The sequence below is a fragment of the Phocoena phocoena genome, chromosome X (assembly GCF_963924675.1).
Source record: "Phocoena phocoena chromosome X, mPhoPho1.1, whole genome shotgun sequence".
Classification (NCBI taxonomy): Eukaryota; Metazoa; Chordata; class Mammalia; order Artiodactyla; family Phocoenidae; genus Phocoena; species Phocoena phocoena.
The window spans coordinates 15494128-15520614 of NC_089240.1; the positions used below are offsets into that span (position 1 = coordinate 15494128).

At 38.8% G+C, this 26487-nt stretch overlaps 1 protein-coding gene across 1 annotated transcript in view; it reads left to right on the plus strand.

The window, feature by feature from the left end:
• PPEF1 (protein phosphatase with EF-hand domain 1) overlaps positions 1–26487 on the plus strand; it is a 148700-nt gene that overhangs the window by 72901 nt on the left and 49312 nt on the right. Inside the window, exons 6-8 of the mRNA XM_065900121.1 lie at positions 8808–8968; positions 17861–17975; positions 22180–22226. Coding sequence (XP_065756193.1) covers positions 8808–8968; positions 17861–17975; positions 22180–22226 — 323 coding nt within the window. The remainder of the gene's footprint in view (positions 1–8807; positions 8969–17860; positions 17976–22179; positions 22227–26487) is intronic.

Below are 26487 nucleotides of genomic sequence, written 5' to 3' on the forward strand. Positions count from 1 at the left end.
AAGACAGTTGTTTGTGCTTCATGTTCTTTGGCAAAAATATTTCTGAGAGGAAATATAATAATAATGAAATGAAACAGCCCTCTTTCTGCTAATGACCTAATATTTTAATCTGAGCTATGCGTCAGAATCACTTATGGATATTCATAGCCACAGATGGCTGGGTTCCAGCGCAAAGATATTTACTTAGGCTCTATATTTTTAAAAATCTGCTTTAAAAAATTATACAAGTGATTTAAAAATATTTTTAAAATTTTATCAGAGAAGGGGACAGTGGTTTAAACTTCTTATGTAAACTTTTCTGGAAGAAAAGTATACAAATTACAGGAAAGTACACAAATGATAAGTATATGACTTAAAAAATTTTCTCAGAGTAAACTCAGCCTTGTAACATGCACCCAGAACAAGAAATAAAACATTATCATAGCCACAGAAGCCCCCTCCTGTTCTCTGCCACTCACTACCCAATCCCTGCACCCTCCTCACTACTTTCCTGACTTCTACCTCCTAGATTAGTTTTGCTTGTTTTTGAACTTCTCTGTATAAATGAAAACATACAGTTTTGCTTCTTTTACTCAACTTTATATTTGTGAGAGTCATCCATTTGGTCATTCTTATTGCTGAATAATATTTAATTTTATGAATATACCAAAATTTATCCATTCTATTGTTATGGACATTGAGTTGTTTTCAGTTTTGGTAATTTAAATGGTACTACTATGCACATTCTTGTACTTGTCCTTTTTAGTGAACATATGTATTCTTTTCTTTTGCTATATACTCATTTTCAGTTATCTATTGCTGTATAATAAACCACCCCCAAATTTAGTGCTTTAAAACAACAACCATTTTATTGCTTGTGATTCTGTGGGTTAGGCATTTTAAGGGCTCAGTGGGGATGGCTTGTCTTTGTTGTATGTGCTGTCAGTTGGGCTCACTCAACTTAGCTGGGCTGGAGAGGGAGGTCCAAATGGTTTTCTTAACATGTTTGGGACTTTGGTGTGGGCTATGAACTTGGGTACCTCAGTTCTCCTCATGCAGCCTCTCTGTCTAGCAGGATATCCTGGACTTCTTTACATGGCAGCTAGATCCCAAGAGGGCAAAGGCAGAAGCCACAAGGCCTCTTTAGGCCTTTGCTCTGGAACTCACACAAAATCAGTTCTGCCATATCCTATTGGTCAAAGCAAGTCGCAAGGCTAGGTGCAGATTCAAAGGGGTTAGGAAAGATCCATCTCTTGCAGGGAGCAGTAGCAGCAGCATTATCTTGTAAAGGGATATGAATACAAGGAGACATGATTCGTTGGGGACCATTATTATAAAGATGTACCACAACCCAGGAAAGGAAGTTTGGAATTATAGGGCATGCATATGGTTAGCTTTATTAGGTACTGATAAACAGTTTTACAAAATTGTTGTACCAAGTTATACTGCCAACAGTGTATGAGAGTTCCAATTGTTCAGTATCTTTGCCAACACTTGAAATTATCAGTCCTTTTCATTTTAGCCATTCTGGTGAGTATGTAGTAGTATCACATTTCTGCTTTAATTTGCATTCCCCTGGTGAGCAGAGAAGTTGCTCGCCTGTTTGAATGTTTAGCAGTCACGTGGACATCCCATATGGCAAAGTGCCTGTTCAGGTCTTTTGCCCATTTTTCTATTGGGTATCTGCCTTTTTCTTACCAATTTCTAAGCGTTCTGTAGGTTTTCTAAATATGAGAATGTGAATCTTTGTTAGATAAATTTATTGCAAATATCTGTTCCTAGTCTTTGGCTTTTATCTATCCCCCTAGTCTTTAATCTTTAAATGATGTCTTTTGGTGAGGAGACATTCTTTTTTTTTTTTTTTTTGCGGTACGCGGGCCTCTCACTGTTGTGGCCTCTCCAGTTGCGGAGCACAGGCTCCGGACGCGCAGGCCCAGCAACCATGGCTCACGGGCCCAGCTGCTCCGCGGCATGTGGGATCTTCCCGGACTGGGGCACGAACCCGTGTCCCCTGCATCGGCAGGCGGACTCTCAACCACTGCGCCACCAGGGAAGCCCGTGAGTAGACATTCTTGATTTTAATGTAGTACAAGTTTTTCTTTTATGGTTAGTGCTTTCTGTATCCTGCTTAAGAAACCCTTGCCTGATAAGAGTGTGCATGCATGTGTGTGTGTCTATGTGTGCTCATTTGTGCAAAAATAAATACAGGAGAAACCTACAGGGTAAATCAGAAACTAATGGCATTATTTACCTACAGGAAATGGAGGGATGGGTGGGAGCAGGGCAGAAAGAATGGGGAGAATGGGGTTTGGGTAGGAGAGATGAGGGGAAAGTGACACATCTCTGAGAATACCTTTTTGTAGTTCTGACTCTTAGAACCATGATAATGTTTCACATCCCTAAAAAAAAAAAAAAATAATTAATTAAAAATAGGTAGAGAGAGAGAATGTGATTCCCAAGTAGAATACACACTGTGACAAATGAACTTAATTGTATTACAAATGAATAACCATCACCCAAAGGAGGTGGGGAAGAAACAAAATAACCTAAGTGACATTGGAAAATAGCGTTCAACCATAATATGCCTTGATGAGGTTTCATTTTTATTTATCCTGTGTGGGGTTTGCTGAGCTTCTGTTATATCTAAGTTGATATTTTTGTCAGGTTTAGGAAATTTTCATCCATTAATTATTTAAATTATCTTTCTTTTCAAGTCTAAGTATCTTTTTCTTTGTGAATCCTTGGCTTTTAAACTTAGAAGGCCCTGAAATATTTAAAATGTAGATTACCATGGCTATTTTTCTAGATTTTTTATGATTTGACTTCTAAAAGTTTTAACATTTCATAAATTTTGAATTTTTGATATTAAACTAAAAAAGGAAAATTTGATGCCTAGTGGTTGAGAATAATTAAAAAACACACCTACGAAGAAAATGTCCGAGTAGTTAACCAAATTTTCCCCACGACATTTATTTCATAATGTATCTTTTCACCATGTTTTGTAGTGCCTCCTTCATAATATATTCATTTAAAAATGTGTAATAGGGCATATTTCCGGGCTATCTGTTATCTTGTACATCTCTCTATTATAGGGTCCTAGAATCATACTGATTTAGTTATTATATGTATCAGAAAAAGAGATTTACAGATTATTGCTGTATGTTGATTTCACTTTCAAAATTTTTTCCAGCTTTATTAAAATATAGTTAACATATAACATTATATAAGTTTAAGGTGTACAGTATAATGATTTCTTATATGCATATATTGCAAAATGATTACCACAGTGTTAGTTAACACATGCATCCATTCACATAGTTACAATTTTGTGTGTGTGTGGTGAGAGCTTTTAAAATGTACTCTCTTAGCAACTTTCAATATATAATAGAGTATTATTGACTAGAGTCACCATACTGTACATTACTGTAGGTTGCTTTCTGATGGCCCTTTTTGGTGGGAGAGTTCCAGACAACCTTTACCTAGGCCTGTTTGGCAGAAGTGCTATGACCCCTAAACAGGGTATATTTAGGGACTGGAAGGTCACTTAACATTTCCAGATACCAGGGCCAGTTTAATGGTTTTACCTCTGAGGCACAGAGTATGCTGAGACATTCTGGGTGTTCCAAAGGTGAGAGGTGACCTACATGTCCTACTGCTTGCTCAAAGCCAATTAATAGGACTTGATGGGGAGATGCTGCACATCCATTCCCCAGTCTGATTTTTCACATCAGCCTCCTCCCACAGGTAGAAAGCCAAAGCTGCTATATACATAGCAACAGGTTTAAACAGAGTCTGGTGGAAGTGGGGAGTGGGATGGAGTCAGTGGAAGTGTTGTTTTGACTTTTCTTTCTGCTTCCCAGATCAATCAAAATGTCCTATCAAGCCACGTATTTTATATTTTTTGTTGCTATGGTGAATAAGATATTCCCCCCCTATATCTCCCTAATGATTATTGGTAGTATTTAGTAAAGCGTTTGGTTTATGTCTGTTTATTTTGTATTGTGATACTATTGAACAGTAACATTAAATAATAATTATTATTACTACTCATATTTATTAAATGCCATGTGCCATGTCCTTTAAGTGCTTTAAATATATCATTTCATTTAGTTTTCATGACAAACCAGTGGGATTAGTATTCTCATCCCCCTTTTGTGGATGAGAATACTGAGGCTTATAAGGTAACCTCCCAAAGTTATTCATCTTATCAGTGGTGAAGCTGTGATTCAAACCAGTGAGATTAAACGCTGTATTATTTTAATTCTCCTATCAATTCCGGGAGTTTTTCAGTTGATTTCCTTGAGTGTAGATATTTAATCACACTGGTCACAAGTAATTTTATTTTTATATCTTTCTATGCAAGAGTCACTGCTCTTATTTTGGCTTCATGTTTTATTATATTTGCTGGAGATAGCAGAACAGTGTTAAAATGAAACATTGAAAGTGGGCATCCTCGTTTTGTTAATGATTTAATGGAAAAACCATTACCGTTGATTTAAATTTTAAAAAATACGTTAAGGAGGTATCCTTCCATTCCTAGTTTTCTGAGTTTTTTAAAAAATCAAGAACAGGTGTTGAATTTTACAAAATTTCATTTTGGCATCTATTGAACTTATTGTATGAACACTCATGATTTTAATCCAGATTCATAATTGAGAAATGAAATAACTATAAACATGGTTCAGTTTGTGCTTTTCTTTTTCCAGCAGCGTCTGGAGCTTGTATTCAAAGTGACATATGCAGGTGGTAGAGGCAGAAATTGTTTTTTTTTTAAATTATGGGCTTTAGATTTTTCCTAGTCCAGATTTTGAGTCTGTACTGGGCAAAAGAAGATTGTGTGTAGGGGATATTTTTGAAGTATTTTCTTTAGAACAACTTGTTAAGGCATCATTCAGTTATAAGTCAAGATTTTATTATATTTAATTACTGTAGATTCATGTTGACAGAATTGTAAACCAAATAGGTATGGATTAATTCTAATCACATGTTGCACAAATATTCTTATAGCTGGCATTCATTAAATTATTATTATTAGTTATAATAGTTACAGCCCACAGGACAGTACTTGCATTAGAAATGTTAACGCTTTTGATTGTTTTCACATATGATGCACGTTAGCTACCCACGTTAGGAAGAAAATCTATGTTATTCTTTTTTATGTGGATAAAAACCAGCAGAAGGATTATGATTTGATGTTTATTGATATTTCATATTGAGTAGTTTTGATTAAGAATGGTTTAGGGGGCTTCCCTGGTGGCGCAGTGGTTAAGAATCCGCCTGTCAATGCAGGGGACACAGGTTTGAGTCCTGGTCTGGGAAGATCCCACATACCGCGGAGCATCTAAGCCCGTGCGCCGCAACGACTGAGCCTGCGCTCTAGAGCCCACGAACCACAGCTACTGAGCCCGCGTGCCACAACTACTGAAGCCCAGGCGCCTAGAGCCCGTGCTCCGCAGCAATGAGAAGCCGGCACACCGCAACAAAGAGTAGCCCCTGATTGCTGCAACTAGAGAAAGCCCGTGCACAGCAACGAAGACCCAGTGCAGGCAAAACTAAATTAAAAAAAAAAAAAAAAAGAATTGGTTTAGGGAATTCCCTGGTGGCCCAGTGGTTAGTACTCTGTGCTTCCACTGCAGGGGGCCCAGGTTCAATCCCTGGTTGGGGAATTAAGATCCTGCAAGCTGTACAGAAAGGCCCCCCCAAAAAAAAAAGAAAAGAAAAAAATTGGTTTAGGGAAATGGTGCTTTTTCATATATTCATCACTGAACTTATAAGAAATGAGGGTCATCAAATGTATGAAAGGAAGGGCCAGACTGGACTTTTTTTTTTTTTAAGAAGAAAAGCAATATTTTTATTATGGTCTTAAATAACAAGACTGAGTTTTTTTTTTTTTTTTTTTTTTTTTTGCGGTAGGCGGGCCTCTCACTGTTGTGGCCTCTCCCGTTGCGGAGCACAGGCTCCGGACGCGCAGGCTCAGCGGCCATGGCTCACGGGCCCAGCCGCTCTGCGGCATGTGGGATCTTCCCGGACCGGGGCACGAACCCGTGTCCCCTGCATCGGCAGGCGGACTCTCAACCACTGCGCCACCAGGGAAGCCCAAGACTGAGTTTTAATAACCAGAACTGGTGGAATTGACTTGACGTGTCAGTTAGCTGATGAGAAGGGGAAAGTTGACAGAACATTGGTGAAGGCAATGATTGGGAAAAGAAAATCAGTTCTTGTTTATACCTCACCAGTTGGGATTTCTCAGTAAGGTAGTTATAAGATGATATAGTGCGGGAATAAAGATGCAGACCTACTAGAGAATGGACTTGAGGACACGGGGAGGGGGAAGGGTAAGCTGGGACAAAGTGAGAGAGAGGCATGGACATATATATACTACCAAATGTAAAACAGATAGCTAGTGGGAAGCAGCTGCATAGCACAGGGAGATCAGCTCCGTGCTTTGTGACCACCTAGAGGGGTGGGATAGGGAGGGTGGGAGGGAGATGCAAGAGGGAGGGGATGTGGGGATATATGTATATGTATAGCTGGTTCACTTTGTTATAAAGCAGAAACTAACACACCATTGTAAAGCAATTATACTCCAATAAAGATGTTAAAGAAAAAAAGATGATATAGTGAAACTGCTGAGGTTGTTTTTGGTTTTGTTTGTTTGGTTGTTGTTGTTGTTTTCCCAAGAGGAGCCTGATTTTTCAGTAAGTAAAGCTGGGAAGAAGAAAGGTGTTTTTTTGGAGTAAGATGCTATTCTAAGAAAGACTACCAAGTAGAAATGATCATTAAGATAGTCAAGTAGAATATTTTGGGTTTTCTGCCTGCAAAATGAGCCTGAGATAAAATTTACCAAGATGCTCTGCATTTCTAGTTTTCAAACATAAAATGAAATAATTAAGTTTTCTCAAATGTCAAACCAAATCCAAATGAGAAAAATAACCTCTGCTGGACCACACTGAAGACAGACATTATTACTCCTAAATTTTACTTCTTATAAAACATCGTCAATTACCACAAAAAAATATTGGAGTACACAATAATTTAGAAAACATTTTAAAGTTACCAAATATTATGACTTTAGAAAAAAATTTCAAGTTTAATTTTAAATTGTAATCTCTCAGCATAACTGAATAATGAAAAACAACATATTCTATCTACATCTGCTAACATCATACCTTCCAAACCTATAGAGAACTTCTTATTCATTTATTTATTTATTTTTGGCTGCATTGGGTTTTTGTTGCTGCATGCGGGCTTCCTCTAGTTGCGGTGAGCGGGGACTACTCTTCGTTGTGGTGTGCAGTCTTCTCATTGCAGTGGCTTCTCGTTGCGGAGTACAGGCTCTAGGCGTGCGGGTTTCAGTAGTTGTGGCACACAGGCTCAGTAGTTGTGGCACACAGGCTTAGTTGCTCCGTCGCATGTGGGATCTTCCCAGACCAGGCAGGGCTTCAACCCGTGTCCCCTGCATTGGCAGGCGGATTCTCAACCACTGCGCCACCAGGGAAGCCCTAGAGAACTTCTAATTAATGAGCTTAGTAGCAATTCAGTATTAATGAGCTGAAGAGTATGTCATTGTCCTCTCTATCAGTTATCTGTTACTGCAATAATACTGTGTATTAAACAACTATAATAGCTCAGTAGCATGTAATAAACATTTCGTTTTGCTCACAAGTGTACAGATCAGCTGAGCACTTCTGCTGATCTTGGCAGACTTGATTCAGCAGTTTTTCGGGTCTTGGTTGGAGTTCCCTCGTGTTTACAGGTCTGCTGGCGGGTGGCTGATCTAGGATGGCCGTGGCTTGGGTGACTCAGCTCTGCTTCACATGGTCTTGGAGCTTCCAGTAGACTAGCCTGGGATTTGTGGTAGTGGCACAGTTTCAAAAGAGAGAGCATGGAAGCATACAAGGCCTCCTGAGGCCGGCTTGGAACTGGTACATAACACTTCCACCATATTCTTTAGTCCAACTCAAGTCACAAACCCAACCCAGCTTCAAGGTCTGGGGAAGGAGACTCTTGATGAGAGTGGCTGCAAAATCACATTAAAAAGAGCATGACTAGAGGTTGGAGTAGAGAGTTGGGGATACTTTTGCAATCAATCTGCCGTATCACTTTTCATCTTTCTCCACCTGAATTGGCCAGATTTCTTTTCTTGGGCTGACTGTTTCATAGGCAGTCTAGCAAGAAAGAGATCCTGGGTCTCAGCACCTACTGAAATGGGCAGTGCAGGTAATCCGTTACACAGAAATATCTCTTCAAGAGAGCGGTCCTTTGGGAATTTCTGCCTATGGTTTGTTACCAAGAAGAAAAAGAAAATCATGTCAGAAAATTGGTTTTTATGTGACGAGAGAAACAAATCAATTACGTAAGTAAAATTTGAAGTGTTTAACAGGGAAAAATTAAATGTTGCCATTTAATTTTCTGTAGATTCTGAATAGCCACAGATATTTGAACCAAATACAATGCATTGTTATGTTTCTAGCCCTATTAGTAAAAATCTGAGATATTAGAGTGGGCAAAAAAAAATGTAGAGTTAGAGCTTCAGAGCATCAAAATACCTTGATTGACCAGTTTTCCCTGTGCTCCTCCCTCTCCTCCCCGCTGATGAACTCACTGCTTTGGTAAAATGTCCACCTGGGAAGGGATAATGATGCTTCATGTGAATGTACCTACTGGTCTCAGAACAAATCATTCCTCATGGTTATGTGTGGGTTATCTTGGTATTCATAACACTTAGCACAGTGCCTTACATGGGCTAGGTATTCAAGAAGTTATTTATTGCATTTTAAGTATGGGAATGTAGATTTTTCCCCCCTTTTCTGTCTTTCCATTTCCAGAATTAGTAACTCACCTTTCTGACAGCAACATCCAGGACAAGGATAGACAGGACTATTGGGTGTTGATAGACGTCCCAGACTCCTACTGTGGTCCTCGGCTGCAATTTCCTCTCACTTTTACTGATATTGATTTACTTATTGAGGCCTTCAAGCAACAACAGGCAAGTAGAAGCAGATACTGTCCTGATTCTTGTACATAACATGTGCTATCTGTTGAATGAATAGATGAAAATACTACAGCAGAAATGCATTCCCTTGGGAAAAAACTTCACATTAAGTGAGAGCTACCCTCTGCTTTGCTTAACCCATTAAATACAAATCTCAGGTGCACAGAAACCTCCTATCTGTTGGCTTATAGTATTTCCTTGTTCTTTTTCTGAGGTTTAATTCACATACTGTAAAATTCACCATTTTAAAGTGTACGATTGATTCAGTGCTTTTTAGTACATTCACAAGATTGTGTAACAATCACTAATATCTAATTCCAGAACATTTTCTTCACCCCCAAAAGAAGTGCCGTACCCATTACTATTCCCTCCTCCCCCACTCCTGGCAACCACTGTTCTACTTTCTGTCTCTGTGGATTTGTCTCTTCTGGATATTTTGTACAAACGGAATCATGTAATATGTTCATACGGCTTATTTCCCGTAGCATAATGTTTTTAAGGTTCATTCATGCCATAGTATGTTTCATCACTCCTTTATTTTTATGGCTGACTAATATTCTATTATATGAGTATACCACATTTTTATCCATTCATCAGTGGATGAACATTTGGATTTTTTCTACCTTTTGGCTATTATGAGCAATGTTGCCATGAACATTTATGTTTTTATATGAACATATGTTTTCAATTCTGTTGTTTCTATATCTAGGAGTAGAATTGCTGAGTCATATGGTGACTCAATGTTTAACATTTTGAGGAACTGCTAAATTGTTTTCCACAGTGGCTGCACCATTTTACATTACCACTAGTAATAGGTGAGGGTTCCGGTTTCTCCACATTTTTTGCCAACACTTGTTATTTTATGTTTTAAAAAAAATTTTAATTTTACTATAGCTATCCTAGTTGTGTGTAAAGTGGTATCTAATTGTGGTTCTCATATGCATTTCCCTAATGGCTAAGATGTTGAGCATCTTTTCATGCTTACTGGCCATTTGTACACATTCTTTAGAGAAATGTCTATTCAGATCCTTTGCCCATTTTAAAATCAGGTTATTTGTCCTTTTACTATTGAGTTGTAAGTGTTCTTTATATATTCTGGATACAAGTCCCTTATCAGATATACAATTTGCAAATATTTTCTCCCATTCTGTAGGTTGTCTTGTCACTTTCTTAATAATGTCTTTTGAGGCACAAAAGTTTCTAATTTTGATGACGTCCAACTTATCTCCTTTTTTCTTTCGTTGCTTGTGTTTTGGCATCATATCTAAGAATCCATTGCTAAATCCAAGGTCATGAAGGTTTACCCCTATGTTTTCTTTTAAGAATTTTATAGTTTTAGCTCTGACATTTAGCTCTATGAGCCATTTTCAGTTAACATCTCTATACGGTATGAGGTATGGGTCCAACTTCATTCTTTGCGTGTGGATATGCAGTTGTCCCTATACCTTTTGTTGAAGAATCTGTTCTTTCCCCATTGAATGGTTTTGGTTCCTTTGTAAAAAATTAATAGGCCATAGCTGTCTGGATTTATTTCTGGAGTCCCAATTCTTTTCCATTGGTGTGTGTGTCTATCCTTATGCCAGTACCACACTGTCTTGATTACTGTAGCTTTGTGGTAAGTTTTGAAATCAGGAAGTGTCAATCCTTTGACTTTGTTATTCTTTTTCAATATTGTTTTGGCATTTAGGGTCCCTTGCAATGAATTTGAAGATTGACTTTTCCATTTATGCAAAAAAGCCCACTGAGATTTTGGTAGGGGTTGCACTGAATCTGTAGATTGCTTTGGGTAGTATTGTCTTCTTGACAATATTAAGTCTTCTAATCCATGAACATGGGATGTTTTTCCATTTATTTGGATCTTCTTTAATTTCCTTTAGCTATGCTTTATAATTTTATACTTTTCAGTGTACAAGTCTTTCACTACCTTAAATTTATTCCTAGGTATTTTATTCTTTTGGTTGCTATTATAAAACGAATTGCTTTCTTAATTCCCTTTTGAACTGTTCATTGCTGGTGTATAGAAACACAACTGATTTTTGTGGGTTGATCTTTTACTCTGCAACGTTGCTGAATTCATTTATTAGCTCTTATAGGTGTGTGTGTGTGTGTGTGTGTGTGTGTGTGTGTGTATTCTTTTGGATATTCTATATACAGGATCACATCATCTGTGAATAGAGTTTTACTTCTTCGTTTCTGGTTTAGATGCCTTTTATTTCTTTTTCTTGCCTAACTGCTTTGGCTAGGATTTCCAGTATAATGTTGAATAGCAGTGGTGAGAGTGGACATGCTTTTCTTGTTCCTGATCTTAGGGAGAGAGCTTTTAATCTTTTCACCATTGAGTTTGATGTTAGTTATGGTTTTGTTTTGTTTTGTTTTTAATAAATGCTGTTTATCAAGTTGAGGAAGTGTCCATGTATTCCTAGTTTTCTGAGTGGCTTTATCATGAAAAGGTGTTGGAATTTGTCAAATACTTTTTCTGCATTAGTTGAGATGATTGTGTGTTTTTTTCCCTTCATAATAGTAATGTTGTGTATTACATTGGTTAGTTTTCTTATGTTGAACCACTCTTATATTCCTGGAATAAATCCCACTTGGTTATGGTATATAATTCTTTAGAAATTCTGTTGGATTTGGTTTGCTGGTATCTTGTCAAGGATTTTTGCATTTTATTTGTAAGGGATACTGGTCTGTATTTTCTTTTTGTGTGGTGTCTTTATCTGGCTTTGATATCAAGGTAATACTGTCCTCATGAAATGAGTTAGGAATTGCTTCCTTCTCTTCTATTTTTTAGAAGAGTTTGAGAAGGATTGGTGTTACTTCTTTAAACGTTTCATAGAGTTCACCAGTGAAGCTGTCTGATCTTGCACTTTTCTTTGTTAGGAAGTTTGTGATTAGTGATTCAATCTCTGTGTGTTCTAGATCTGTTCAGATTTTCTATTTCTTCTTGAGTGTTTTGATAATGTGTGTGTTTCCAGGAATTTGTCCATTTCATCTAAGTTATCTAATTTGTTAGTATACAGTTGTTCGTAATATCCTCTTATAATTCTTTCTTTTTCTTTGAGGTCAGTGGTAATGTCCCCATTTTCATTTCTGATTATAGTTATTTGCACTTTCTCTCTTTTATTTCTTGGCCTGTCCAGGTAAAATTTTGTCAATTTTGTAGCTCTTTTCAGAGAACCAACTTTTGGTTTTGTTGATTCTATTGGTTTTCTGTTCTCTATTTCATTTATCTGCACTCTAATCCCTATCTTCTTCCTTCTGCTGGCTTTCCGTTTAATTTGCTCTTCTTTTTCTAGCTCCTTAACTCATTACTGATGGGGGGATTTTTGTAGAAACTAATGCCTGTGGCTGGCGATTTTTATTTTGGCTGGCCAGAAAGTCAATTCTGTTATTTCACTAACACTTTGCAGGTTATTACATTCAGTAGTTATATCTGACACACCTGTAAAGTCTTCTAATTTTTGTGAAATGTTGTCTTCTATCCACTCTTCTGGAGAAGCAAAGGAGCATTCTCCAGCACCACGAGTTTCATTTTCACTTTCCATATCAGAATCAATCACTAAGGTTTTTTGTCTTTTTGTTGGTCTTATATTCACATCGTCTGAATCAGAACTATGTTCTGAAGAACTGTCATCTTCTGCACACTAGTATACATGTTGCTTGGACAGTCAGAGAAAGTTTCTGCATAAAATTCACCGAACAGTTCTTCTTCACTCAAAATTTCACAATGTGTCATTTTTGAAAATTGTACGTTTATGATATACACAAGGTTGGAACAAAAACCTAATGGAGCAAAATGTGAATGATAATGACAATCATAAGTTATATAATGAACGCTTGATCAGTTTTAAGCTCTAACAACTTTGCATGGTGATGTTAATTGTATCACTCTCTAAAAACGTATTGATATGTCTCTGGTCAATGATGTTCAGATGACAAAAGACGTATTAATGTGTCTCTGGTCAATAATGTGTTAAGCATTAAGTCAGGCTTTTCATTCGACATCTTTCTTCTTTCTTAATGTACGCATTTACAGCCATACATTGCTCATTGAGCATTGCTTTTACTGTATCCCATAAGTTTTGGTATGTTGTGTTTTTTTTTTTTTTTTTTTTTTTTTTTTATGCGTTACGCGGGCCTCTCCCGTTGCGGAGGACAGGCTCCGGACGCGCAGGCTCAGCGGCCATGGCTCACGGGCCCAGCCGCTCCGTGGCATGTGGGATCCTCCCAGACCGGGGCACGAACCCGTGTCCCCTGCATCGGCAGGCGGACTCTCAACCACTGCGCCACCAGGGAAGCCCGGTATGTTGTGTTTTAATTTTTGTTCATCTCAAAGTATTTTCTAATTTCCCTCGTGATTTCTTCAACATATTCAAGAGTATGTTGTTTAATTTCCACATATTTGTGAACTTTCCAGTTTTCCTTCTGTTATTGATTTCTAGTTTCATTCCATTGTGGTCAGAGAAGATACTTTGTATGATTCCAGTCTTTTAGAATGTATTGAGGCTTGTTTTGTAGCCTAACATCTGGTCTATCCTAGAGAATGTTCCATGTGCACTTGTAAAAAAATGTGTAGTCTGCTGTTTTGGGTGGAGTAGTCTATAGATGTCTCTTAGGTCTAGTTGGGTGTGAGATCTCCAAAGTTTCTTTTCTTTTAGGCTGTGTTCACCTAGTGCTTCGAAAGAGATTTTCTTGAACACCAAGAGCCATTAAGAAAGAAAGAAAGAAAGAAAGAGAGAGAGAGAGAGAGAGAGAGAGAGAGAGAGAGAGAGAGAGAGAAAAGGGAGGAGGAGGAAGGGAGGAGGAAAGAGGGAAAGAAAGAGGGAGGGGGAAGAAAGAGGGAGAGGGAAAGAAAGAAGGGAAGGGAACAGAAGGGAAGGAAAGGGAAGCAAGGAAAATCTAGTCTTTGCAGATTGGCTCTGTGTTGGTACAGTCCTTTACTGCTTAGCCTGGCTGTTTACAAATCCATCTTAGCCTTTTCTTTCTGCTTGCACTGTGCCATTTTTAAGTTGCCTCTTTCTTAATTCAGCATTGGTTGCTGTGAGCTTTGACTATCTTCCAGAGTTCTGACAAAGTTGGGTCTGACAGGTTTTTTTGTTTGTTTGATCTGGTTTTTTGGCTTGATTTTTCAGTGTTTCTGCAGAGGGATGGGATCTTGGAACTACCTACTTCATTATTTTCTGACATCACCCCAGAACCCTCATTCTCAGGTTAGGACCTTAAGGGTGTACCCTAGGAGTAAGAGTGAATGAGAAGTACTGGCTCTGTAGGGACTGAAGCAAAATTTTGAATCATTTAATTCCTGAAATTGAATTGATATCATCCTAGACAGCTAGTGCTCCTAGCCACCTGCCAAGAGAAAATTTCAACCCTCTCTGTAAGAAAATAGGGCCTTAAACGATTTCTTCAAGTTTTCATATACAGTATCCAGAACTTAACACAAATGTTAACCAGGCACAGGAGGATGCAAGATTCACAAAAGAAAACTGAGGCAAACAGCAAACAATGGAAACAAACCTATAGAGTTTTTCGATAATGGCATTATCAGACTCAGAGTTGAAAATAAATATGCTTAATATGCTCAAGGACATAAAAGGTATGGCAAAAATTCAAGGAGCTATAATAGAAAAGATAGACAATTTCGATTTTATAAAAATGAAAAATATATGATGCTAAGGGAAGAATAAAAGGTTCAACATAGTGTACAATGTGCTCCCATTTGTTAACAAAATTAATAAGCATTATATATTTTGATTTTTAAAAATTGAGATAAAATTCACATCACATAAAATTGATTGTTTTAACCATTTTAAATAAAGTGTATGATTCATTGGTTTTTAGTATATTCACAATGTGGTGCAACCATCACCACTCTCTAATTCCAGAACATTTTTATCATCTTCAAAACAAAACCCTGTACCTCATTCCCTCTTCTCCCTAGCCCCTGGCAACCACTAGTTTACTTTCTGTCTCTACAGATTTGCCTAATCTGTGCATTTTATATAAATGGAATCATATAATATGTGCCTTTTGTGTCTGGTGGCTTCTGGTTGGTATAATGTTTTCAAGGTTCATTCATGTTGTAGCATGTATCAGTCAGTACCTCATTCCTATTTTTGGTCGAATAATATTCCTTTGTGTGAATATACCACATTTTATTTAAGGGATTATGCACCTATACACGTGTTTGCATATTCATATGTGGTTATATTGATTTTTTAAAAATTTATTTTATTTATTTATTATTTTTGGCTGCGTTGGGTCTTCATTGCTGCGTGCGGGCTTTCTCTAGTTGCGGCGAGTAGGGGTTACTCTTCGTTGCGGTGCGCGGGCTTCTCATTGCAATGGCTTCTCTTGTTGTGGAGCATGGGCTCTGGGCGCGAGGGCTTCAGTAGTTGTGGCATGCAGGCTTCAGTAGTTGTGGCTCGCGGGCTCTAGAGCACAGACTCAGTAGTTGTGGCACACGGGCTTAGTTGCTCCGCGGCATGTGGGATCTTCCCAGACCAGGGCTTGAACCCGTGTCCCCTGCATTGGCAGGTGGATTCCTAACCACTGTGCCACCAGGGAAGCCTGGTTATATTGATTTTTATATGCTTGCAAGTGCATAGAATATTTTTTGGAAAGACACTCAAGATACTCTTAACAGTGGCTGTTTTGGGGAATAGGGAAAGTAGACTGAAGTCTGGGGAAGAAGGAAAATTGCTTTTCATTATTATACTCCTTTTTGCTGTTTAAATTTTTATTTCAACTTTAGAAATGTGGGTTTTTTTTTCATTTAAAAACTAGTTACTGTTTTAAAAAGAAAATCCTTTCAAAGTAATATTTTCCTCCCTCAGTGCCTTTAAAAGAGTGTGAGTATTTTATTCAAGTTGCCATTTAATCTGAATATATTTGTAAACATAGAAATCAACTTCTGAGTTAACTCTTTTGAGTATTTAATATTGCTATAAACATGATTATAATGCTACTTAAAGAGAAGTAGACTGGCTTTGTAGGGACTAATAATACCAAAGTGATTTTAACCAATTGAAAAAGGACCCAGAAAAAACATTTTCATAATAGGGATTTTCTGTTGTTGCAATATATCCTCAATGATTATTTGTTAATTTAACTTAATAAAACAACTGCCTTTTCAGGCAGTAATTACTCTGATTAGCACTACAAATGGTCCAGAAAGTCTACAGTGGCAACTTAAGGTAACACTGAAGCCAGTTTTGGGAATCAATAAATTAAATATGGAAATTAAAATAAATCATGCTATCAGAGTGTTTTGCCTGTTCCTTTAAAATCTGGCTAAAGATTTGACTCACCGATTTAGAATGCTTTTGTGGGGAAAATCCTTAGCAATCCATTAGGTTTGGAGAGACAGGAAATGTGGGCTCCCCACTAATTAACATCCAGGGGACCTTCTCTTTCCTCCTAATTCTCACATTGCTTCCAATCCTGCTTCCTGGTTTTTTTAAAATAAATAAGTTTGGAGAATTTCATGATTAAATAATTTTAATAGGAAGTGGAAATGGAAAATAATTTCATTATTTTAATAGGAAGTGGAAATGGAAATTTCAGGACACCACGAGTTAGGATTGTTCCAAAGGGTTCCATCTGTCCTGAATCCCGTGCTCAAAGCGTTATCTGAACAATATGTAGATATGACCTCTCTCTCAGCCTCCAATAATCTAAACCAGTGCTGTCCAATAGGAATATAATGTGATCCACATACATAATTTAAAATCTTCTAGTAGTCAACATTATAAAGGCAAAAAGAAACAAGTGAAATTAATTTTAATAATGTATTTTATTTACTCCAACATATAAAATTATCATTTTAATATGTAATCATATTAAGTTTTTAATGAGATGTTTTACTTTTCTTTTTCATACTGTCTTTAAAATCCAATGTGTATTTTGTGCTTACATGACATCTCAATTTTGACTGACCCCATTTCAAGTGGTCAATAGCCCCAGGTGACCAGTGTCTACTGCATTGGACAGTACAGGCACAGACACTCCTGACTAGAAAGTGGTGTTAGCATCTGTTAAATTTGTATCAGCTACATCACTTTTTGAATTATGTATTTGGAATAGTTCATAATTTAAAAAAAGAGAGAACAACACACTCTATTTAAAAACAAACAAACAGAAAAGCCTGGAAGAGAAAACCCAGTAAATCTGTCCAAAACAATGCTGTCATCAGCACTGTAACTGGAGGAGATCAAGGGATGAATAGTCATAATAGGAGCTAATCTGAATGGTTTATTTGAATTGGCAATATGTTCTATACTTACACTTGTATATAAGTGTGCTTGCTGTCCTGTAAACTCATGTCTGTGCACCAAATATTGAGCCACACCTAGGACACCTGGCTCAGGAGTCCCTTGGGGCCTGTCTGGCTACCTTGTGAGACCTCCTAACCCAGCACCCCCATCTAATTCCCAGCCCCAGGGCAGGAGGTCGCAAGCAAATGCAAAGCAGCTCCTCTTGAACAATCTCTCTGCTTCTCCCTTTCTACTTCTCTCTCTTTTCCCTCCTTCTCTTTTCTTTACTTTTTTGCCTGCACATTTCCTTAGGGCAAGGGAGTCTCCTTTTTTTCTTGTCACCTCTCTTGGGCTCTAAGGACCAAGAATAATAAGAAATGTTCTGTGAATGGGTGATGTCAATTAAGAACATGAGAATATAGACGTCCTAGGAACCATTCATTCATTCAACTTACACATCTCTAGTGAGGGCTTATTATGTGCCAGGATAATCTATTTAAAAATAATTTAGAGGTTGTCGTGAACTACAGCTACCTGAAACGTGCTCATATGTTCCACCTAATTGCTTTCTACACACTCATGCCTTTTCTCCTAGTTCATTATATCTATTTCCTCTCCTTCGCCCTCACAGATACTTCATGCTTATTATGTCTTAGAGGTGCTATTTGAAACCAAGAAGCTCCTGCAGCAAATGCCGAATTTCACTCACATAAAAACTTCTCCCTCCAAAGAGATAACAATCTGTGGTAAGTTTCAGAGCAGTGTTGCCAAATTAATATTTAGGAGCCTCTTGGTTCTACATCATTGGCCTAACTTGAAAACTGTGTAAATTGGACTGTGTTAAGGGAAAAGTGTTAATATAGAGTTTTCTATCATGATAGTACTGTTTCCTATCTTGTCTTTGTTTTGCATACCAGCTGGCAGGAATTAATTATGTGAGAAATTAAAGAACTCATAGCTTTTTATAAAGGCAGGCAGCATTTTAATACAGAAAATCACCCATGGGTGGAATAAGTGTTCTTTGCCCTCCCTCTGGCTCTCATTATCTTTGTTCAATGTAGCTTTTTCTAGGTGGGCCTCTGCATGCCACTTATGCTGGGAAGAGAAAAAAGCAGGGTGGAGACTAAATTCTTCTCTGCCCTCGGCTGCTGTTTTAGATTTTTCCAACTGGTCTCTGCAGCTTTTAGAAGAGTGGGAATGTCCCAGAAATCTGTTCCTTGTTCTTCTAAATAACAAGAGCTGAGATTTTGTTATCATATAGGCCAGTCTGACAGGATATTGCTTCAAGAAGCAGTACACATTGAAATTCAACACAGTTGGTGCTCAGCGTGCTTGCAACTGTCTGAGAATGGAGTGCGTGGAAGGAACAGCAATTCCCTTAACTTCTAATTAAGCCTTTAGGTTACAAAACAGTGATTGTTATTTTCCAAATCAATTTTTAGCCCATGTTTCTTTTACTCTGGCAGGTAGAATGGATTTGACAATCTAATTAAACTATTTCCATTCTAGCATCTGATAGTGGTGACAGGGACTTGATGTAGCAGTACATGCTCCTTGACATGTCCTGACTCAGGCTTTTGAAGAGTCCTTAATGGTCCAATTCCAACTGAATCAGGCCACCACATCTCTGCCTTCCAGATGATGCATCTCAGCAGTGGGGACCTTTTATTCAAGGCCTCATCAGCACTTACTTTTCATGGAGATAAAGAATTTTGGGTCATGAGGCTCAGGAAGCGATGCCAACCCATGAAGCCTCTGGAGCCAAGGCGAGGTTTGCTCTCAGAGTGTATATAATAGGCCAAACAGGGAGTGTGATCTGCTCCCATGTTTCCAGTATACCTCCAGTTGCCATTGGAGACTTAGCTTTGCATAAAAGGATCTGGAAAAAGACATGAATTAATTAGAGGGCATGTAAGTCCTGGATCTAGTCTATCCCTTGCTCTTACGGATGAAATTGAGGCCCAGAGAGAAAAGTGTATTGCCGTCCATGCATTTCTATGTAGTAACTTGTCGCCCTCTCTCCACCTCAGCTTACTCAGCTGGTTAGTGGCAGAGTCAGAATTAAAAATCAGATCTTCTGCATCCCAGGTTAGAGCCAACTCCGTATCTGCTATCCCAACTCCCATCATGCACTGCTCTGACTGATGTTTCATTTTCCATCGTGAGACAAGGACTAGGGAATGGATTGATTGGACAGTTCCAATATTTTAAAGATACCCACATCTTGGCAGGGCATTTATTTCCAGACTTTTTCCATGTAGCACCATTGATAGAAGGAAAAACCAAGGCCCATAGGTTCCCATAGCATAGGAATTATTATTTTCTGTCTTTAATAGCCCCATTGAACTTAGAAAAATTTGGTCATCATTTAAAATAAAATTTAAAATCAGGGCCATATTTTCATAAACATCCTCTGTTTAAGACAGTATTAGGAAAGGGGGAGAAATTATTATGAACCTTTACCATTATTTTAATTTCCAGATGCATTTTTTTACATGCACATCTAAACATGCTACACATTTCTCAACGTGCATGAAATATAGTAGGTGTTTTAGTTTATGTTATAAATGATAACCAGTTATGCACTTAGGTTTTTGTACGCAGTGGAAATATCTTTCTGTGGCTGCCTTTCCATGACACATTGAGTTTTATCTCTTGCTGTCCAACTAGAAGTTAAAAATATTTTTAGGGAGTTCCCTGGTGGTCCAGTGGCTAAGTGCTCCCAATGCAGGGGGCCCAGGTTTGATCCCTGGTCAGGGAACTAGGTTCCACATGCCTCAACTAAGAGTTTGCATGCCGCAACTAGAGACCCTGCATGCTGCAAGGAAGATCCCACACGCGGCAACGAAGATCCCACGTGCCGCAGCTAAGACCTGGAGCAGCCTAATTAATTAATTAATTAAAAAATAATAAGGCAGCTTATGAAAAAAATGAAAATAAAAATATTTGTATAGCCTCAACTCTTAATATGCTGAAACCAATTCATTTATTAGCATACCAGCTGCAACAGTTCTGACTACCCAAATCTTTGGGGTTTTTTGTTTTTTGCTTTTTTTTAACTGGAACCAAAGCTGCTAATAGTAGCTTGTTTTATTGATATGAAGTGAAATACTTTGTCCATTAAGGCATTGCAGATATTCTAAAGCTCCCAATTAAACAAATTCTACAGAATACCTGACTCACAGCATTTTTATTATTATGCTTGTCTCCCTCTCAGAAATTCCTCCCTGCCATCAGAACTCATATTTTTCTGATGTGGCCTCAGAAGCACTAACCACACACAGATTTGGCAAACATATACATGCCTCTGCTGTGTCAGCCCGAAAGGCACCTTTATTCTCAATGGTGTACATTGGTGCCTCTCCTTTAAAGCAGCATAATGTAGCTGCTGAGTGAATGAGCTCATATTTTCTTAGCTAAAGTTGTTTTGTTTTTTTTTTAACCATCTTTATTGGAGTATCCTGAAGAAAATTAGGAAAACAAAATAATTTAAAAAATATATTTAACTGATAAGTAAAGTCCTTCCATTTTTATTTCTTTAGATTTGGAGTGAGAGCAATGAGGTTTAAGTATACGATAGTATTAATATGCTCTTAATATTGTAGTCATTTTATAAATAAGTGCTGGTGATGTAGGATTTTAATTTTATTATTCCCATTATAATTGGAGTCATCTTTTGTATATATTTGGTTAAGTTTGGTTGTAGCATTTTAAGCAAACTGAGGAAAAGTATTCCTGAATTAAATTATATTTGGTAATTAAGTTGGATACAAGGAATAAAAATTTATGATCAGAGGTTATGAAAGTCAAATATTTACCTAGAAATAGTTATCCAAATAGGGCTTTTGAATACTCACATATTTACTCTTGTTTTTAAATTAATGGCTTCATCTATTTATATGTTTTCCCTTAGTTGGCTGAGTTTTATAAAGCCATGCTTTCATTTTTGTTTTCTCTAATAGTCTCATCAAGAGAATGTCAACTATCTACTCAAAATTTTTAAGTTTCAGATGCTACTGCTGGAGCATATTTTTGAAAATGTGGCTTTAAAAACCTTTGCATTTAGAAATTAAACTTAATTATTGAGTGCCTACTATGCAGCAGGTACTATGGGAGGCATTTGGGGTTTAATGCCAATATAGATGATACTGCTGTTCTCCTAGAGATTACAGTGTAGGTAGTACAGAACAATCACTAAGAGCTTCCGTTTTTTGTGTGTGTGTGTTTTTTTTTGTGGTACGCGGGCCTCTCACTGTTGTGGCCTCTCCCATTGCGGAGCACAGGCTCCGGACGCGCACGCCCAGTGGGCACGGCTCACGGGCCCAGCCGCTCCGTGGCACATGGGATCCTCCCGGACTGGGGCACAAACCCGTGTCCCCTGCATCGGCAGGCGGACTCTCAACCGCTGTGCCACCAGGGAAGCCCAGAGCTTCACTTTTGAAGAGAGATAAAGTTGAGTTTGAATTCCAGCTCTGCTACTTGGTCGCTGGGCAACTTTGCATAAGTTACTTAACTACTCCGAGCCTCATTCGTAAAATGAGTATGATGAAAACAATACCCATCTCATAGAGTGGTTGTAAGGATTGAACAAGACAATTCACGTAAACCCTTAGTCTAGCGCTTGGCACAGAGTGGCACAGAGCACTTGGCACAGAGGCCCATCCCGAAGGGAGGCCCATAAATGGCAGGAATGAATAGGTAATTGCCACATCGGATGCTGTCCCCTATAGGAAAGGGGACAAAGTTTCCATAGAGTGCTATGGAAACAAATTGTCTGTTGAATTAATATCATCATAGGGTAAAAACCCGATGTCCTGAAAACGCTTGGAGTATATCAGTAGTATTTCAGTTTTTAAATTCTGTTACGTATCTTTTCAAATTAGAGTTTTTGTCTTTTCAGTTTTTAAATTCTTGTTCCTACTGAATAGCGATTTTTCATTTCATTTCCAGGTGATTTGCATGGGAAACTGGATGATCTTTTTTTGATCTACTATAAGGTAAATGATTATTTTGCTAAATATTTATATTTTTGTTGTGGGAAGACAGTCCTAGGACAAATAACAATATTAGTTTTATTAGGGATAGGTACAAATACAGATATAATAGGACAGTTTTTATCCAAGAAGTTGAAAGATTTGGTTTTTTTCACACGTTTCACAAAAAATTTTTAAAGATTTAATTTGGGTCTTTGTTTAATATTATTGTTATCTGTAGATCCATTAGGATTTGTACCTGATTGTATTTATGTTCTTTATTACATGGCAAATGTCTAGATGGCAGAGGAAGGGGAGGGAAACAGTCTGTTTTATTTTATTGTTATTTGGTTCAGAAGTGAGCATGCCACAGCAGTCTTTTCCTCCATTGTGCACTAATGATGCATGAAAGGAGTCCCCCATAGCAAGTTCCAAACTGCTCTTCTCTTCTCCACCCTGATTCATCATTGCCAGGCTCAGCTGCTCTTCCAGTGCTATGACTCCTCTTTGTTGGTTGGGTTTTCTTTCTTTTTTTTTTTTTTTGCGGTACGTGGGCCTCTCACTGTTGTGGCCTCTCCCGTTGCGGAGCACAGGCTCCGGACGCGCAGGCTCAGCGGCCATGGCTCACGGGCCCAGCCGCTCCGTGGCATGTGGGATCTTCCCGGACCGGGGCACGAACCCGTGTCCCCTGCACCGGCAGGCGGACTCTCAACCACTGCGCCACCAGGGAAGCCCTGTTGGTTGGGTTTTGTTTGCGGGAGCCCGCACAGAGGGCACAAAGCAGCTTGGCCAGCATGGAGTTTCTCTGCATCTCTTCGATTGGCTGGCTTCATTTCTTTCTCTGAGCCAGCAGTTGCAACCTAAATGTTTGCTTCTGGGATGATTGCATATAGAAAATTGATCCTGAGGTGACCTCTGCCTTCGCAGTTTTACCCCTTTGTCTCTCTTTTTGATTAATACATCATCCCCACAACTAGCATGTTGAATAATTGGGCATAGCATAGGTGTCTCAGATGGCCTGAAAGAAAATATATTCTGATTATTATGATGGGAAATCAATTTCACTCTTTGGGGACTGTGAGAGCTTGAGTAAGCCACATAACCTCCATGACCCTTAATATCTTTTTTGGCTGCAATATTCTTTTTTCTTTTCTTTTTTTTTGCGGTACGCGGGCCTCTCACTGTTGTGGCCTCTCCCGTTGCGGAGCACAGGCTCCAGACGCGCAGACTCAGCGGCCATGGCTCACAGGACCAGCCGCTCCGTGGCATGTGGGATCTTCCCGGACCGGGGCACGAACCCGTGTCCCCTGCATCGGCAGGTGGACCCCTAACCACTGCGCCACCAGGGAAGCCCTCTTTTTTCTTTTTTTTAAATAATATCGACATATAGTTGATTTACAATATTGTGTTAGTTTCAGGTATACAGGAAAGTGATTTGGATATCCGAATCACTTTCCTGTACACCTGAAACTATGCTATACAGTAAATTCTTTTTATTTACCTATTTTATATATAGTAGTGTGTATCTGTTGATCCCATACTCCTAACTTATCTCTCCCCCCACTTTCCCCTTTGGTAACCATAATTTTGTTTTCTATGTCTGTGAGCCTGGCTCTGTTTTGTAAATAAGTTCATTTGTATTGTTTTTTAGATTCCACATATAAGTGATATCATATGGTATTTGTCTTTCTCTTTCTGACTTACTTCACTTAGTATGATAATCTCTAGGTCCGTCCATATTGCTGCAAATGGCATTATTTTTTTATGGCTGAGTAATATTCCATTGTATATATATATATATATATATATATATATATATATATACCACATCTTCTTTATCCATTCATCTGTCGATGGTCACTTAGGTTACTTCCATATCTTGGCTATTGTGAATAGTGATGCTATGAACATTGGGGTGCACATATCTTTTCAAATTAGAGTTTTTGTCTTTTTCGGATATATGCCCAGGAGTGGGATTACTGGATCAGATGGTTACCATATTTTTAACCTTTTTTTTTTTGGCTGTGTTGGGTCTCCGTTGCTGCGCGCAGGCTTTCTCTAGTTGTGGCGAGCGGGAGCTACTCTTCATTGCAGTGTGCGGACTTCTCATTGCGGTGGCTTCTCTTGTTACGGAGCACGGGTTCTAGGCACGTGGACTTCAGTAGTTGTGGTGCATGGGCTTCGTTGCTCTGTGGCATGTGGGATCTTCCCAGAGCAGGGCTCAAACCCATGTCCCCTGCACTGGCAGGCGGATTCTTAACCACTGTGCCACCTGGGAAGTCCCTATTTTTAACTTTTTAAGGAACCTCCATACTGTTCTCCATAGTGGCTGATTTACACTAATTTACATTCCCACCAACAGTGTAGGAGGGTTCCCTTTTCTCCACACCCTCTCCAGCATTTATTATTTGTAGGCTTTTTGATGATGGCCATTCTGACTGGTGTGAGGTGATGCCTCATTGTAGTTTTGACTTGCACTTCTCTAATAATTAGCGATGTTGAGCATCTTTTCTTGTGCCTGTTGGCCATCTGTATGTCTTTTGGATAAATGTCTATTTAGTTCTTCTTTGGCTGCAGTATTCTTGAGCTTCCACCCCATAAGAGGTTGTCTTGTGAATAAAACAACATAAATATCCAAAAGCATTTTTTAAAGTACTAAATTATGATAGAAATACAAGGTTTTCATTTCATTCATTCAGAATGGGAGCTTGGAAGGGAATGGAGGAAGCCAAACCAGGATTGGATGAATGGAGCCAGCACTTAGGAAGAGGTTCGGTTGAGACTGCAGGAGGCCTAAGCAAAGGTCTAGGGCCTGGTAGCCAGAGAGTGGGGTCAGGAGAAATAGAAGGCCATCCAGGTAGTGAGTTGGTGTCAGGAAGTCCAGCCAAAGATTTGCCGGCAGGGAACTGAGGGTTCTGGTAAATAGGGCAATTCTGGAGATCAGCTACGGAATCCAGTCTGGGCAGGGAAGGAAGAGAGGCCAGGATGGCAACCAACTGGGAGAAATGGGTGGAATGAAGGATTGCCATGCTCTCTGAGGTCAGGGCAGGAGGCCCAGGAAGCAGGATGGCTGGGAAGTTGCAAGGGGAGCAGTCCTAGGGGATGGGTGAGTCCAAGGTGGAATCCAGAATGTGGGTGGCTGAAATGAGTGAAAGAGAATATTAGGGATGAGGAGGTCAAGCAAGTGGAAAGCAGGTGTGTTAAGTGGGTTGGCCATAGGACTGAGAGATGAGATGCAGAGGAAGGACGTTTAGTCAGAGCTCATGAGCCTAGAAGGAGGAGAGGCTGGCAAAGTGTTAGTCTGTTGGTGGCTCTAAAGAGCAAGTGGACCCACCCCAACTCCTGACCCTGAGGTCTCCATCCTGTGGAAGAGTGGGTCCTTTCCTTCCAGAGGGCTGCAGGAGTCAGGAGTCTAGCACCATTCCGAAGGGAGGCCCAGATTTCCAGAGGGAAGTCTTTCTGAATGAGTTGAAGGCAAAAGGGAGTTTATTTATGCAGTTTGAGGAATGAGATTTGTTTAAGTCTACATAGCACCATATAAATGTTCAGAAGTACAGTCCTGCTATTTTTGACAACTACAATCTGAGGAAGGAGGAGGGGGTGGAGGTATGTGGGGAATAGCCACAACAGAAAATCTGGTAATTATTTTTCTAGAGGTCTTGGAAAATATAAAAAAGGGAAAATAGTTGAGTAAATTAAATGGGAAAAGTGACTTCCAGGCAATTAGAAAATTTTTCAAGAGGTAGTTGAAGATATTAAGGTGCGATCAGGGAAAGGACTCTGGAGTAGATAGATGCAAAAAGAGAATGTTTCTTTAATTCCATTGGCAAAACTAAATGGAATATATAAAACTGGAAAGTGCTAATGTAAAGATTGAACAGGAGGAGGTGGGTGGTAAGAAGTACTATAAAAAGGACTAAAGGTGAAATTATAGCATTCACATGAAAGCAAGAAATATTTTGAGTGTTGTTAACCAATGACGGTGTTCAGGAAGTGGAGATTGAGAGCCCAGCGATGAAAGAGTATGGAACTGTTTTTGGCCCCAAAGATATCACAGTTTAGTGGGGTAGGTCACCTAATGAAAAGACAAGACAGTTCAGGTTGAGACGTGTTATAACTGGGGTAAACGAGTTTCCAAGGGAGCACATTGGAAGGGCGTCTAAGTCGTGGGAGACTTCCTGGAGGAGGTGACATTTAAGACAATCCCTTCAAAGAGTTTTAGTAATTTAGTAAGTGCCTAAATCATGAAGGAAAGTTCTGAAGGATCAGAAAAGATTTTATTCCC